At 62.6% G+C, this 12,993-nt stretch overlaps 2 protein-coding genes across 10 annotated transcripts in view; both read right to left on the reverse strand.

Annotated features, from left to right (window-relative positions):
- The window catches only part of NECAB2 (N-terminal EF-hand calcium binding protein 2), a 43,562-nt gene extending 32,555 nt beyond the window's left edge, over nt 1-11,007 (reverse strand). The window contains exons 1-3 of one of the 5 annotated variants that reach the window (XM_020915085.2): nt 10,922-11,007; nt 6,623-6,647; nt 1,144-1,252 (exon numbers count right to left, since the gene is read on the reverse strand). In XM_020915085.2, the coding sequence (XP_020770744.2) occupies nt 1,144-1,252; nt 6,623-6,647; nt 10,922-10,987 (200 nt within the window). In that variant the 5' untranslated portion in view covers nt 10,988-11,007. Of the gene's footprint in view, nt 1-1,143; nt 1,253-6,622; nt 6,648-9,214; nt 9,489-10,921 lie in introns of those variants that run through there. The other 4 variants (XM_020915088.2, XM_070451472.1, XM_070451473.1 and 1 more) reach the window with 4 other exon arrangements.
- The window catches only part of OSGIN1 (oxidative stress induced growth inhibitor 1), a 34,104-nt gene continuing 31,891 nt past the window's right edge, over nt 10,781-12,993 (reverse strand). For all 5 annotated transcript variants that reach the window (XM_070451468.1, XM_070451467.1, XM_070451469.1 and 2 more), the window contains exon 6: nt 10,781-12,093. In XM_070451468.1, coding sequence (XP_070307569.1) covers nt 11,145-12,093 — 949 coding nt within the window. In that variant the 3' untranslated portion in view covers nt 10,781-11,144. The remainder of the gene's footprint in view (nt 12,094-12,993) is intronic.

Genomic DNA, 12,993 nt, shown 5'->3' on the forward strand with positions numbered 1-12,993 from the left:
GGAAGTCCACCCCGCCCGCACTCACATCAGTGCCTCCGCCGCCCTGCTCCAGCTGCCCGAATGAGGCTGAATAATCTGTGGGCACCTGCAAAGCCCTTTCAAGCTCCCAGGGGAGCTGCAGGACCCACTCAGAACCTCCATCTGGCTCCAGACACAAAGCCCTCCCCTGGGGTCTGCGGCAGGAAGCAGTCCCTTTCAAGTGGCCTTTCCCGGCCACCTGCCCCACCCTGGCCCCAGGCCACCTCCAACCTGGGCCCCCTGCCAACGGGCCTGGGGACAGCTCCTCCTCCAGACCACCTCTAGCCTGGCATAGGGGACCCCAGCCTATCAAACCTGCCCCCCAGCAGCCCCAGGAACTTGGGTCCTCATCACCTGAGTGGGGTGGAGAAGCGGCCAGGGCCTCCCCCTGCCTGGCCACCACTTGGAAAGGGCAGGGCTGAAGTTCAGGGAGGGAAGGGTCAGTCTGGTCCGTGAGTAGAGTGCGCATTTTGCGCTGGATTTAGGGACTGGCTGGGGCTGGAGGAGTTCGGGGTTGATTGAGCTGCAGGTTAGGGTTCTGGCTGGGTTGGAGAAAACGTAGAGAGCGAGAAGGAAGGTTAAGGTCTGAGTGAGGACCAGTCTGGTCTAAGGTTGGCCCCGGTGAGGAAGAGGATCTCAAAGCTCGTGTTGGGATCTGAGCTGAGCTGGCTGATTACCCCTTTGTCATCCCGTGTATATTCTGCTTCCCAGATGGGACAGTGGTAAAGAACCTGCCGGCCAGTAGAGGAGATGTAAGACGTGAGTTTGATCCCTGGGTCAGGACGATCCCCTGGAGAAGGGCATGGCAACCCACTCCAGTATTCTTGCCTGGAGAATTCCATGGACAGAGGGGGCTGGTGGGCTGCAGTCCATGGGGTCGCACAACTGAAGCGACTCAGCACGCACGCACATATATTCTGCAAACCTAGGCTCTCTGCCTGCTTCGCCACATTACGCTCAGAAAAGACAAACACTTGCCAACACAATCTCAATCTGTCCACTCCCCAGACCACCCCGGCCAGTGGGGGCCAAAGAGACGGGACTCTGGATTAGAGGTCCAGGGGAGTGGGCACTGGAGACTGGGCGATGCCACCTCCCAGTTCCAGCAGCCGCGACTGAGCTCACTTGGTGTTGTCGGAGTCGATGGTGTGGAAGAGATCCTCCAGTTCTCTCTCATTGAGGACGCCATCTGCAAAGAAGAGCTGGAACTCCTCCAAGGACAACTTCCCGTCATCTGTGAGGGAGGGGAAGGGAGGGCAGCTGGTGTCGAAGCGGGACATCCCCAAATCAACAGAGGAGCCACAGCCAGGCAATCCCCGCCCGCCCCTGCCAACCCCCCAACCAGCAGCCACACTCCCACACGGGTCACCCCTGCCCGCGGCATGAACCCACAGCAGCCACCATTTCACAGAGACCAGCCGCCCACTCAGCTAACTCCCTACCCAACAGAGCAACACCCATGTACCGGGACTCGCCTCACCAGCAAATACTGGGGCTCCTCAAGCCCCGCAGGCAACAGGCAGAGAGAATACCTGTTAGGCAGCCGTCTCTCCGAGTCACCTGCCCAGCTGGAGGTAGGTAACCCCACACCTGTTAACCTCCAGCGGTTCCCAGCCTTTTGAGCAACAGGGATTGGTTCCATGGAAGACAACTTTTCCGCAGACCAGGGGGAGGGGGTGGTTTCGGGACAGTTCAAGCACATTGTGCACTTTAGTTCTATCATTTTATCAAACCTCAGATCATCAGGCGTTAGATCCCAGAGGTTAGGGATCCCATCCCTGTAAGAGGCAGGTTTAAACCTGGGCAGTCTGAGGACCACTCTCACTTGTTTCCAAAAGCCCAGAGAACCTCTGCACACTTAAATCATCTCTACTCCAGCACCCAGGTCCTGCCTGGGGAGGCAATGACCTCTCTCCTCTCTGCCTTTGCAGGGTGTGACGTGACCCACTGCCAGCAGTGGCACAGACTCCTCGCCGGACCGTGGATGCAGCCCTGAGGATGCCAGATGCCCAAGGGGAGGTGGTGGCAGGCCCGGGGTGGGGCTCTGGATAAGGGGCCCCCACAGCGCACACACCTATCTCAATGCGTCCCTCCCCACCTCACATCTTCAGCCTCCACCGCTGTCGCCCTGGGTAGCAGCATCTGCTGGGGAAGCTCTCATGGATCGGGGGCAGCTGGGCCCGAGAGAGGGGCTCCAAGCAGAACTCCAGCTCCTCCCACCTGTCTCCAGCTCAGCACACTCATCTCCCAATCCCACCCCTGAAGCCACGACCCCCTCCTCAATGATCTTAGATCGGTCCTGCTCCTCCCCCCAAAGGCACGTCTGTGGGAGGCACTGGAAGTCAGGGAGAAGGCAGAGCCCAAGACCCTTCTGGCTCCAGCCCCTCTCCATAGACTCCCTTCATTACTTCCAGCCAGTCTTCACTCAAAGCCCTTGAGAGCCCACATGGCGCTTTGTGTGGATTAGAAAGAAATGCCCTTCCTGGTGGGCAGGGTGGTGGAGATGCAGCCCAGCATTAGAGCTCCTGAGGGGAGGGGCATGCAGGCTGGATCTGAGGTCCTCAATTCTCTCAAGTAGGTGCCCTTGCACAGTGCACAACATGCCCAACCAGACATGGCAGACCTACTTAGGTCCAGGGTGGAAGTCACTCATATGTTTCTTTCTTTTTTTTTCAAAGGCATTTTACCTCTGTGTTTTATCTTCATTTTAGTTTATTATTTTTGGCTGTGCCAAGCAGCATGCAATGTCTTAGTTCCCTGACCAAGGATCAAACCTGTACCCCCTGCAGTGGGAGCAGTGAATCTTAACCACTGGGCCACCAAGGAAGTCCCCACGGTACATTTTAAAGGCTCTGGAGCTTCTACTCTGCTGCCAGCAGCTCTGCAGGGGCTGAAAGTAGGGCAACGGGAGACAGTGAGCTCCTCACATCTTCCAGTGGCTCCCCTCCGCCCATGCTGAGAGGGGGGATATGAGAGAGTAGGCGCAGGCTTGCATATGAGGGGGCTGGGGCAACATGCCGTGTGCCTCCAACATCCCGGCTCGGGTTTTAATGTCACGAATGGGAGGGTGAATTTCTAACTCTCAAAATCCAGAGTCCCCCTGAAGACAAAACAAACACGCCCTCCCCTCCCCAATCACACATGAAGACCCAAAAACCAACCATAAAAAGTGCAGGGTAACAGCTGTGAAATACATAAACGCTAAGCTATGGCTCTGTCTCCTGTGAAAGAGGACGTTTTCCAAATTTCCTTTAGCAAGACTGATGATGATCCAGCAGCCAGGGGCAGAACCAGGGCAGACACACGGGCTGTGTGTATTCACACATCTGGTCCTCACACACCGCCTGGCAGACCACCCCCTCCCCCCAGTTCTCAGAGCAGACAGGCCAAACCAGTTATGGGACTTGCCCAGGTCCCTCAGTGGGAGCTCAAACCCAGGCCGCCCGGCTCCTGAGTCCATGCTCTCAACCCGACCTGGGGCAGGGCCTTCTGTCGGGATCCGCAACCACAGGCCACACGGAGAAGCTGCGGCCAGGCCTGCGCTCAGGGGAAGTGTGCTGTGAATGACTCCTCGTGTCTGCCACGGGCAGGGCACCGCCAGCACCTCCAACCAGCCTGCACTCAGAACAGGCAGAGCGGGGCCCGCCGGCCTCCCGGGCCCAGAGCCTTCTGGGCTGACATTTACCGTGAACGTCCCAGCACAGCACTAATGAACCCAGATCAGCTAACGAGGGAGGCGGCATCTGCCCGGGGCCTCTGCAATTAGAGAAGCCAGCAGGCCTGCACCTCCAGGACCCCCGAGTGGGCCGTCTGAAGGTGTCCACACTAATGAGCAGGAGCTCAGCCTCCGTCCCAGTGACCTTTGAAACGCCAGGAGTCTGCCGGCGCCCTGGCCCCTGGAGGGAGACGCACTGGCACTCACTCCTCTGCCGGCCGCCACACCACCCCTCTGGGCCCCAGACCCCCAGCGGCCAGGCAGGCCCCCTACTCTCTGCCTCCCCTCGGGGGCCACGGCCGGTCTCCGCCCTCACCCCCACGAAGACGCCTCTGACCTGGGAGCCGCCAGGACAGGCCAGCCCGAGTTGAGCCCTTGCTCCTGTAATCCCAGAGGCTGATTCCACTGCAACCCAGGGTCCGGGGCCTTGTTTGGGACCATCCTGCCATCCCTGCAGGCATCTTGCTGCTGTGGACGCTGGGGGCAGAGCTGGCATCTACCTGTGCTACGTGTGTGTCTGCACACCTGCCGTGTGCCCCTGTTTACACCCACACTCACCCCTTCTCCCATTCCCCTGCCCACACGATGTCTGCAAGCTGGGCTGGATTCAGTCAGAACTTCCTGCCTGGCCCCCCAGCCCAGGCTCTGTGATCTTTCGCATGTCCTCCCCAGCCTTGATTCCGTCACAGGTTAAAAAAAAGGGGGGTGATGTTCCTCTGCCACTAGGACCCAAGGGAATGTCCAATGAGGAAGTCTGGTGTGTAATGGATGCTCCTCAGCCACCAGCAGTCTCCACCAGATGGTGATGCCCCGTGAAGTCCAGGGTGGGAACCCAACACTTGTTGACAAATCACCGCCCATGTTCCAAGGCTCAATGCTCATCAGCTGGCATGAGGGCTCACAGATCCCTTACAGCATGCCAGGACCCAAGCCCCACTCCATCCCCGACAGCCCCACCCCAAGATGGGTACCAGCATGACCATCCCCACCCACGGATGGGGACGCTGAGGCCCTGAGAGTCTGGGGACTGGCCTGAGGTCAGAGCTGGGAGGGAGCTGAGCCCAGGCAGTCCCTGCAGCAAAAGGGGGGTGCTCCCCGGGGACCAGCACATCCCACGTGAACCCCCCTAACGGCCACTGGTGGCGGCCAGGGAGGGGAGGGGGCTTGGGGCCGCTGTGGGGGCCACAGAAGCAAAGTCGAGGGTCCCCGAAGCTGTGCTTGGGGGGTGGAAACACAGTCTCTGATGGCAGCAGGGCGGGGGGTGGGGGGGCTGAGCAATGAGGACGAGGCGAGCAATCTTGCCTGAAGGGAGACCAGGGCGCCTGCCACCCACACACTGCAAAGGTTCCTGCGGAGCTGAGCATCCAGAAGGACACACACACACAACTCCACACACAGCCGGCGTGTGCAGCAGTGGTCACAGAGATCCGCACACACAGGTTCCGAAGCACGGACAGAGACAGACCTGCAGCCACACCCAGAGGGCTGCCCCCGGGCACGCACACACCACACTGCCAGGAGTCACACCCGGTCACCACCTTTGGGGCAGCAGCCGGGCACCGAGGACCACCTGTGTGCTGGGCCCACGACAGGGACAAGCCCAAATCCCTCAGCGTGACACCTCGCCCTCCGCTGAGGGGCGTGGCCAGCACACACGGCAATGACCACGTGGCCCCTGGCCGGCCATGCACTAGAAGGTTCCGAGAGGCCTGCAAGGGGATCAACCCCCCGGACCTTCTCCTCTAGTCTCTAACACCGCTCAGGCTGCGAAGTCACGATGACTTCTCGGTTGCTGCTGAAGTCCCCCCACCGTGTCCCTCCGCTTCCTCCATGCTCCCTACGGAACTGCTCCTGAGGCTGCTGCTGCCTCCCAGAGGCCTGGGAGGGGCCCCCATCACACCTGGGAATGGGGGGGGGGGCGAGAGATGGAGAACCCCCTGGGCACTGGTGGCCAGCCCAAGTCTCATGGTCTCGCCTCAGTACCAGGCAGGGACAGCAAGACAGTGACTCCCGGGGTCAGCAGGGAGGGGGGCTGGGGGCAGGTGCCGGGTCAGCTGTGCCCACTCCTCCCTCGGCAGGGGCCTGGATACTCAATCAGTATTTTCTCAAGGGATTTACATTAAGCACTGCCTGCTTCTCTCCCACAAAGCTCACCAGCCACGTCTCCTCCCTTCATTTTCCCAACAGCCCTGGGACGTAGACAGGTTAAGTATTATCACTCCACTCTATACATGGCAAAACTGAGGCCTAAAGCGGGACTGTGTCCTGGTTCAAGACCACAGAAGCCACTTCGACCCAAGAACGACGACTACAGTGTGTAGACAAACGCTCTCGGCGGCCACCGTGAGGCTCACAGGGCCCCTGGCTTCCAGAAAGGCCGGGGTGGGGCAATCCCAGTGGGCGTCCTGAATTCACGGGGCCACGACACCGTGCTCATTTTATGCGGGAAGTCTCGCTGGGGGGCTGGGGGTGGAGGAAACGCCAGGGGTCCGCAGCAGAGCCTGGACAGCCTTCCTACAGCTGGGTGACCCCGGGCAAGGCAGAACTTCTCTGGGCCACCACGGAGTTGACAGAACAGGGGCGGCTGCATGGACGTCTGAGGAGGAAGTGTGCCGGGGCCTGGGGTGAGGCTGGGGGCTTCCTGGGCGCCCCTGGCCCGGCCCAGCTGCAGGAAGTTGAAGCGCATCAAGCGCTGACCTCAGCGCATTGCCCACACCTGCCCCCTGAAGCCGCAGGGCTCCCCTGCTCAGTAGGAACCACGGGGGGTCCCGTCGTAGCATGGGGAAACTGAGGCGCAGGGCAGCATCCTGCACCCCACCCCCACCAACTAGAAAGATCTAGGTCCTCACTCGGGGACAGTGGGGGGTGGGGTGGGGTGTGGGGACTCACCATTTTTGTCCGCACGGCGGAAAATCTGTAGAGAAGAGAGGTCGAGTCAGCATCGGCCGGGAGGAGCAGGCTTCCAACACCCCCAGCCCAGTGGTCCTGGGAAGCCGGGCCCCTTCACCCTCCAGAGGAAGGAGACCCTGGGGTGGGAGGGCATTTCAGGCAGCGGCCCCTCTTCCTCGGGCGCTGCTGGCCACGTGGTCGAGCACATGCGTGGACAAACGCGCACACCATCCCGTGCGCCTGGGTGTAGGTCCAGAACCCTCGGCCCACGTGTCGCACCTGCAGGCGGCCGCACGCTCCCACTCCCGTTCCTTGGAGGCAGCCACTCACCTTACACCCCCACCAGGACCCCTCGAGGGCCTGGTGTTCTCCAGGGAGAGTGGGTTAAATCTGAACAGAGGTGGCTGCCAAGGGAACCTCGAGGCCTGGCGACGGGACCATGCGCCAGTGAACGGCAGGGGTGTGGGGGTCAGTGGGACGGAGCAGCCCGCTGGGAGCTCAGGAGGGGCGGGGGAGGTGAGGGGACGGGCAGCCCGGTCCCCTTCAGCCACAGGTGAAACCAGATAGCTCCTCCGCCTGGGGTTTTTAGGACCTAGTAAGCCTTGCTGGGGGCTTCCCCGTGGCTCAGATGCTAAAGAATCTGCCTGCAACGAGGGAGACCTGGGTTCAATCCCTGGGTCAGAAAGATTCCCCTGGAGAAAGGAAAGGCTAGCCACTCCAGTGTTCTTGCCTGGAGAATCCCATGGACAGAGGAGCCTGCCAGGCTCCATGGGGTCGCAAAGAGTCAGGCCCTTCTGAGTGACTTAGCATGCATGCACGCAAGCCTTACTGAGGGCAGGAAGAGGGGGAGATGCTGCCCCCTCACACCTTGGAAAGCGGGAGGGAGCCGATCTCCTGCCTCCAAGCCATAGCGGGGCATCCATTGTCGGGCACCTGGGGCTGTGACAAACTGAAGCAGCAGCTCAGGAAGGATATTCTCAAAAAATTCCCCCTTCCTTGAGCTGAACCCCAAGTCGGGGCAAGGGACACGGGTCTGAAGCCACTGTGGCTGAGGCAGAAAAGGGGGCAGTTGCCAGCACCCCAGCCTGTGCACCCCACACGCCTGCTCCTGACTGCAAGGTTCCTGAGGAGGCTGGAGTCCCACCTTTAAACGCTCGGGGCTGGGCGTGAGCGTTAAACAAGTGACTGATCCGACAGGAGATGTGGCCCTGGCACTCGCTCATCACCCCCATTTCACAGATGGGAAGACTAAGGCTCAGAGCTGGCTCAAGGCCAGCGTGGCGTGAGGACTCCAGAGCCCACGTCTGTCCTGTGTGAAGGGGCGGGGGCCCTGGACAGAGCTCTCCGCTGCAAGGACTTTCAGCTGTAAACTCCACCGGGGCTTTGAGAGGGTTCACCTGTGCAGGCGTGTGTGGGCTGTGTGTGAGCGTGTTCTGAGAAGCCCGGGAGCCACGGCCACTTGCCGCAGACCCCCCCTGCCCTCTCAGTCAGAGCCAGCCTTGGGGGCTCCAACAGGAACGTGGGGGAGGGGGGCGGGGGCGAGAGGAAACCCACACTGTCCCCCACTCAGCAGGATGTGATACACACACCTCTCCCAGAAACCCACCCACCTTACACAAACATGGCACCCCCACCCCCGTGTCACCCACCACGGAGGACCCTCATTAGGACAGGCACACCCTACTGCCGCGCTTCCCTTGGGGTGGGCAAAGCTCCCTCCACCCCTCCCAGCACTCCACGGGGGATGCCCCCCCACCCTGGCAGCCGCCCACCCTGTAGAAGCTCCCTCCTACGGAGGGGAGTGGGTGGGAGGGTGAGCTGGGGCGGTTTGGGCCCCAGAGGGCGTGGGGGAGGAGGAGAGAGAGGAAGGGGAGGGATGGGGTGGAAGGGGATCAAGGACAGACGGCTCAGAATGGAGTGGTGGTCCTCAGAGAGGATGGGGGATGGCTCCAGTCCTACAGAAAGGAGAGGGGAAGACAGGTGGGGAGGGGCTTTGCTTTTAAAAAGGTGGTGCTTGAGGCAAAAGGGTTGAGGATATAAGGGCTTAGGGTCCAGAGCTCGGACAAGAAAAATGGCCCCGGACCCAGGAATTGTGTGTGAGATGGGGTGGGTTGGGGGGAAGAGTCTTAGAAAAATAAGGACGGGGGGCAGGAGGAGGGACCGACGCTGGTCCGGGACTCGCGTCCCGGGAAGGAGCGGGGTGAAGGATGAAGTGCGGGCTGGAGAAAGATGAGGGTTTGGCCAGGACAGAAGTAGGGGGCGGTGGCCGGGTCGAGGGGCCCCAGGGTCCCGGCTCCGAGAACGTGGAGACCCCGAGAGGCGGAGGGAGACAAAGGGGTCGTTCCAGTCCGAGGACGAGACAGGACCCGCACGGAGACCGGCCCGGGGGGCAGAGCAGCTGGGGGCCGCGATCTGTACAAGGAGGAGCCGGTGGGTCCCGCTCTGGACCGCTGCGGGTAGGGGCCGGCGTCCCTGCCTGGAGACCCCTGCCCTCCAGGGAGAAGGGGGTCTTGCCGGTGCCGGCGGGGACCCGGGAGCGCGGCGTCCGCGTCGCCCGCGGGGGAGAACGGGTCCCGGCCCGCGCGTACTCACGTCCAGGATGACGGCGGTGCCCCCGCGCGGCGAGGCGGGGCCCGGGTAGGGGCCGGGGTCCGCTGCTGGGGTGTCGGGGGCGTCGGGGGCCAGCGGCGCCCGGGGCTCGCCCATCCTGGCGCCCACCCAGCGCAGCAGCCCGCCCAGCGCCCGGCCCTGCGGCGGCGGCTCCCGGAGCAGCCTGTGCGCGCCGGCCCTGCACAGGCGCGCCGCCCGCTCGCACATCGCGCCGCGCCCGCCGCCGCCGCCGCCCGGAAGCCCGCCGACCCCCGCCCGGCCCGCGGCCCGCCCCCGCGCGACCCCCTCCCCGGCGCCGCCCGCCGCCGCCGCCGCCCGCGCGCCCCGCCCTCCCTCCCTCTGCCCCCGCGGCCGCGGCCACGCGGGGACGGGCCGGCGCCGGGGGACGGGAGGGGGGGGCGCCGCTCCGCCCGGACCCGGAGCCACGTGCCCCGTGGGCCACCGCCCCCGCCCCCGGCGGCCGGGCGCGGCAGCAGGGGGCTGCCGGCAGGGGCGCGGGGCTGGGGAGCTAGACCCCGGCCCGGCCGCGGAGGGGGCTGCCTGGCAGGCGCAGGGTGGTGGCGGGTATGGCTTCGGGGGTGCATTCCTGGGGGCTGCCCCCATTCCGAAAGTCTCCCCCTGCCCGCCCTCCGGAAGAATCCCCCCCTCCCCCGCGCCGTGGCGCCGCCGCCGCTGGGGCCGGAGCGCGGTGTCCGGCGAACCCGGAGCGCCCTCTGCCGGCTGCAGCCCAGGGAACGCGCGCCCACACAGCGGGGCCACTTTCTCCACTCCGCAAGTACCCACTTCCACAGGGTGCACGCCCCTCAGACCTCCCCCGCGCGTTAACGCCCAGAACTAGTCTTCTCTACGCCTGGAACACCCTCTTCCCCTCATACTCCCCACGTCCATCCTTCCAGACCCCACCCACAGAACCAGAGAATTAAAGGCGCCCCTGCTGGGTGCTAGGCCTGGTGGCCGCACTGGGTTCCAAGAACAGCGGAAAAACAGACGAGGGCTTGCCTTGGCCTCCTGGAGCTTACAGCCAAGTGGGCTGAGCCAGATACTGGAATGATCCCACAAATAATGAAGAGTGAGAACTGAACTTCAATGAAGGGGTGGCACCCTGACCCACCAGAGTGGGCTCTACCTTAAGGCTACGGAGGGGCATATGTCAGAAGAGGCTTCCTAGAGGAAATGGTCCTTATGCTCAGAGACTGTAAGAGGAGGAGGAGTTAAAGAGAGGATGGGGAAGTTCCCTGGGCTAGAGCTTAGCCTGTGCAAAGGCCCTGTGGCAGGTGCAAGTGTGGAGAACACAGAGGATCCATTGAAGGGAGAGGGAGTGAGTGGGACTAGACCCGAGGGGAGGGCGGGGCTGGGAAAGCCTCCCCAGCACCCACTCCTCAGTCACATCTGCCCTTCCCCTTGGGGCACCGCCCAGTGTCCCCCAGGCCCGGGACTCTCTCCCACACGACCCTGTGCTTCTGCCCCTGCCCTGACTCCCCAGCTCCCGGGGGCAGGGTCCTGGGCACCTGGCCCTCTCCCCAAGCAGAGAGTCCTCAGACACAGGAGTGGAGGCAGGCGCTGGTTTTATTTGGGACCTGATTCTGCAAAGAGCAGGGCCTGGAAGTCCTCCTGGCTCGGTGCTCCGTGGGCCCTGGTGATCCCAGCTCACATGGGCCTCTTCACCCCCAATTACAGCTCTGGGCCTACCGTGTCCTGTGGCCACTGTTTCCACCCTGGTCTGAGTCTGGGCAGTCTGGGTTTCCCACTCTTCATCTGAGAGGCCTGTGGTGTGGGCTCATGGCTGCTCCTGTCTCCTGCAGGAGAGGCCCCCTTCCATCACTGGGGCATCTTGGGACGCACTGTGCATCCGGCAGGGCTGTGGTGATCTCCCTCCTCTTAGGGCCTGGGTGTAAGGCTGCCGGGCCAGGCGCTAGGGTGGCTTCCTGGCCTCCTTCCGCAGCAGGGAGCTGGCCACGGCCAGGGCCCCGCCCTGCACGAAGCGCACAAAGTTGTCCCCGGCCAGTGGCCCCACGGCGTACAGGCCCTCCTGGTGGATGCTCTGGTAGGTGAAGGGGTCCACCTCAATGGGGTTCCTCTTGGCGCTCAGGGGCTCGTCGGGGTCCACAGTGAGGTCGGCGCCCGCCCCCGGGAGGAAGGACAGATCGGGGTGGGAGCCGATGAGCACCAGCACCAGGGCCACGCCGAAGACCTTCTGGAGGCCCTGGGGGTCGCGGAACACGGCCTGGCGGTCCTCCTTGAGGAGTAGCAGCTGGTGCTCCGGGAGGCTGCGGTAGCCCTCGTAGGGGCTGGGCGACAGGATGGACTGCTCGCGCATCATCTGGTGAACCTTGTGGTACTCGGGGTACAGCATCTTGGGCAGCTGGTTGAACACCAGGCCAGGGTCGTCCACGGGCCGGCGGAAGGCATGGATCACAGGGACGTTGTAGTGGTGGGCGTAGAGGACCGCGTCTGCGGCCGACAGCCCTGCCCCAATGATGAGGACGGGGTCCGAGGACGGGGACACTGTGCCTGCCCGCGTGGCTGCCTCCAGGGCCGACAGGTCGTGGTGGACGAAGGGCAGGGCCTCCCCGGGGATGCCCAGGCGGGCCGGGCTGTCGGACGTCCCTGTGGCCAGGACCACGCTGCGGGCACTCAGGGAGAAGGACTGCTGGCTCTGGTCCTCGGCGGTCACGAAGCCGCTCACCTGGAAGAGCGGGCTGGGGTCCCGGGCCCCAGGGCTGCTGGGCTCGGGCGTCCCCCACTCCACAGCTGTGACCACGGCGTTGGACACGAAGTTGTGGCTCAGGTCCTTCTTGATCACGTAGTCGCTGTAATAGTGGGCGATGTCGCCGGCCGTGGCCCGGCTGTTGCGAAGACCTCTGGGGGAGGGGAGGACGAGGGGGCGTGAGTGTCAGTGGATTGGGGCGGGGCTGGGGCGGTCATCGGGTGGACAGGCTGGAGTCAGGCCCTGGAGGGTGGCTGCACCACCCCTGGGCGTAGGACTTGCTCAAGGGGTTCACCCCCTCTGAGCTGTAAAAATCTCTTTTCTGTTCAATGGAGCTGATGAGGGTGGGGTTGGGAGTGTGGCCTCTGGTGCCAGAGGGCCTGGGTCCTGTGGGAACCCCCTGCCTCAGTGTCCCCTGCCGCCGTTGAGAGGCTCAGATGACAGGAGTGAAGGGTTTAGACTAGAACCTGACAGGCTGTGAGTGACGCGGGGTTGACCATGACACTTTCCTCCAATACTGACCAGTATTCTATGTGCTTTGGGGTAGGATTCTGTTTTTATAAAGTTCATACAGATAAAGCTCATCTATGGAGTTAGACATTCAGAGAGGGGTGGCCTCTTTGGAAGGGGGTGATTGGGAGGGGCCCGAGGGGGGCTTCTGGGGTGAAGGGGTCTGCTTTTTGAGTCTGGGTGACTGAAACGTATGTGTATCCACTTTGAGAGATTACATCCACCTGTAGGCATGTGAACTGTGTGCTTTCTAATTGTGTACTTTCTACATGTGCTTATATTTCAGTAAAGAACTAGGTTAAATAATAACCCACATAGAGCACTTAACAGTTCTCAACACACAGTAGCAGCCGTGGCTGTTATTACTGTTACTATGTTACTGTTATTTTTGTTGTTATTATCACTCTTGCTATTATTACCACCTTTTCCAGGGCTGTTGCCAGGGGGTGAGGCATAGAGGATGCTATCTCAGCTCCTCCTGTAGCTTCCCGGGTGACCTTCAGTGAGTTCCCTTCGCTGACTTGTGGACATGTTGTTATGGATT

This window comes from Odocoileus virginianus, chromosome 20, assembly GCF_023699985.2.
Source record: "Odocoileus virginianus isolate 20LAN1187 ecotype Illinois chromosome 20, Ovbor_1.2, whole genome shotgun sequence".
NCBI lineage: Eukaryota > Metazoa > Chordata > Mammalia > Artiodactyla > Cervidae > Odocoileus > Odocoileus virginianus.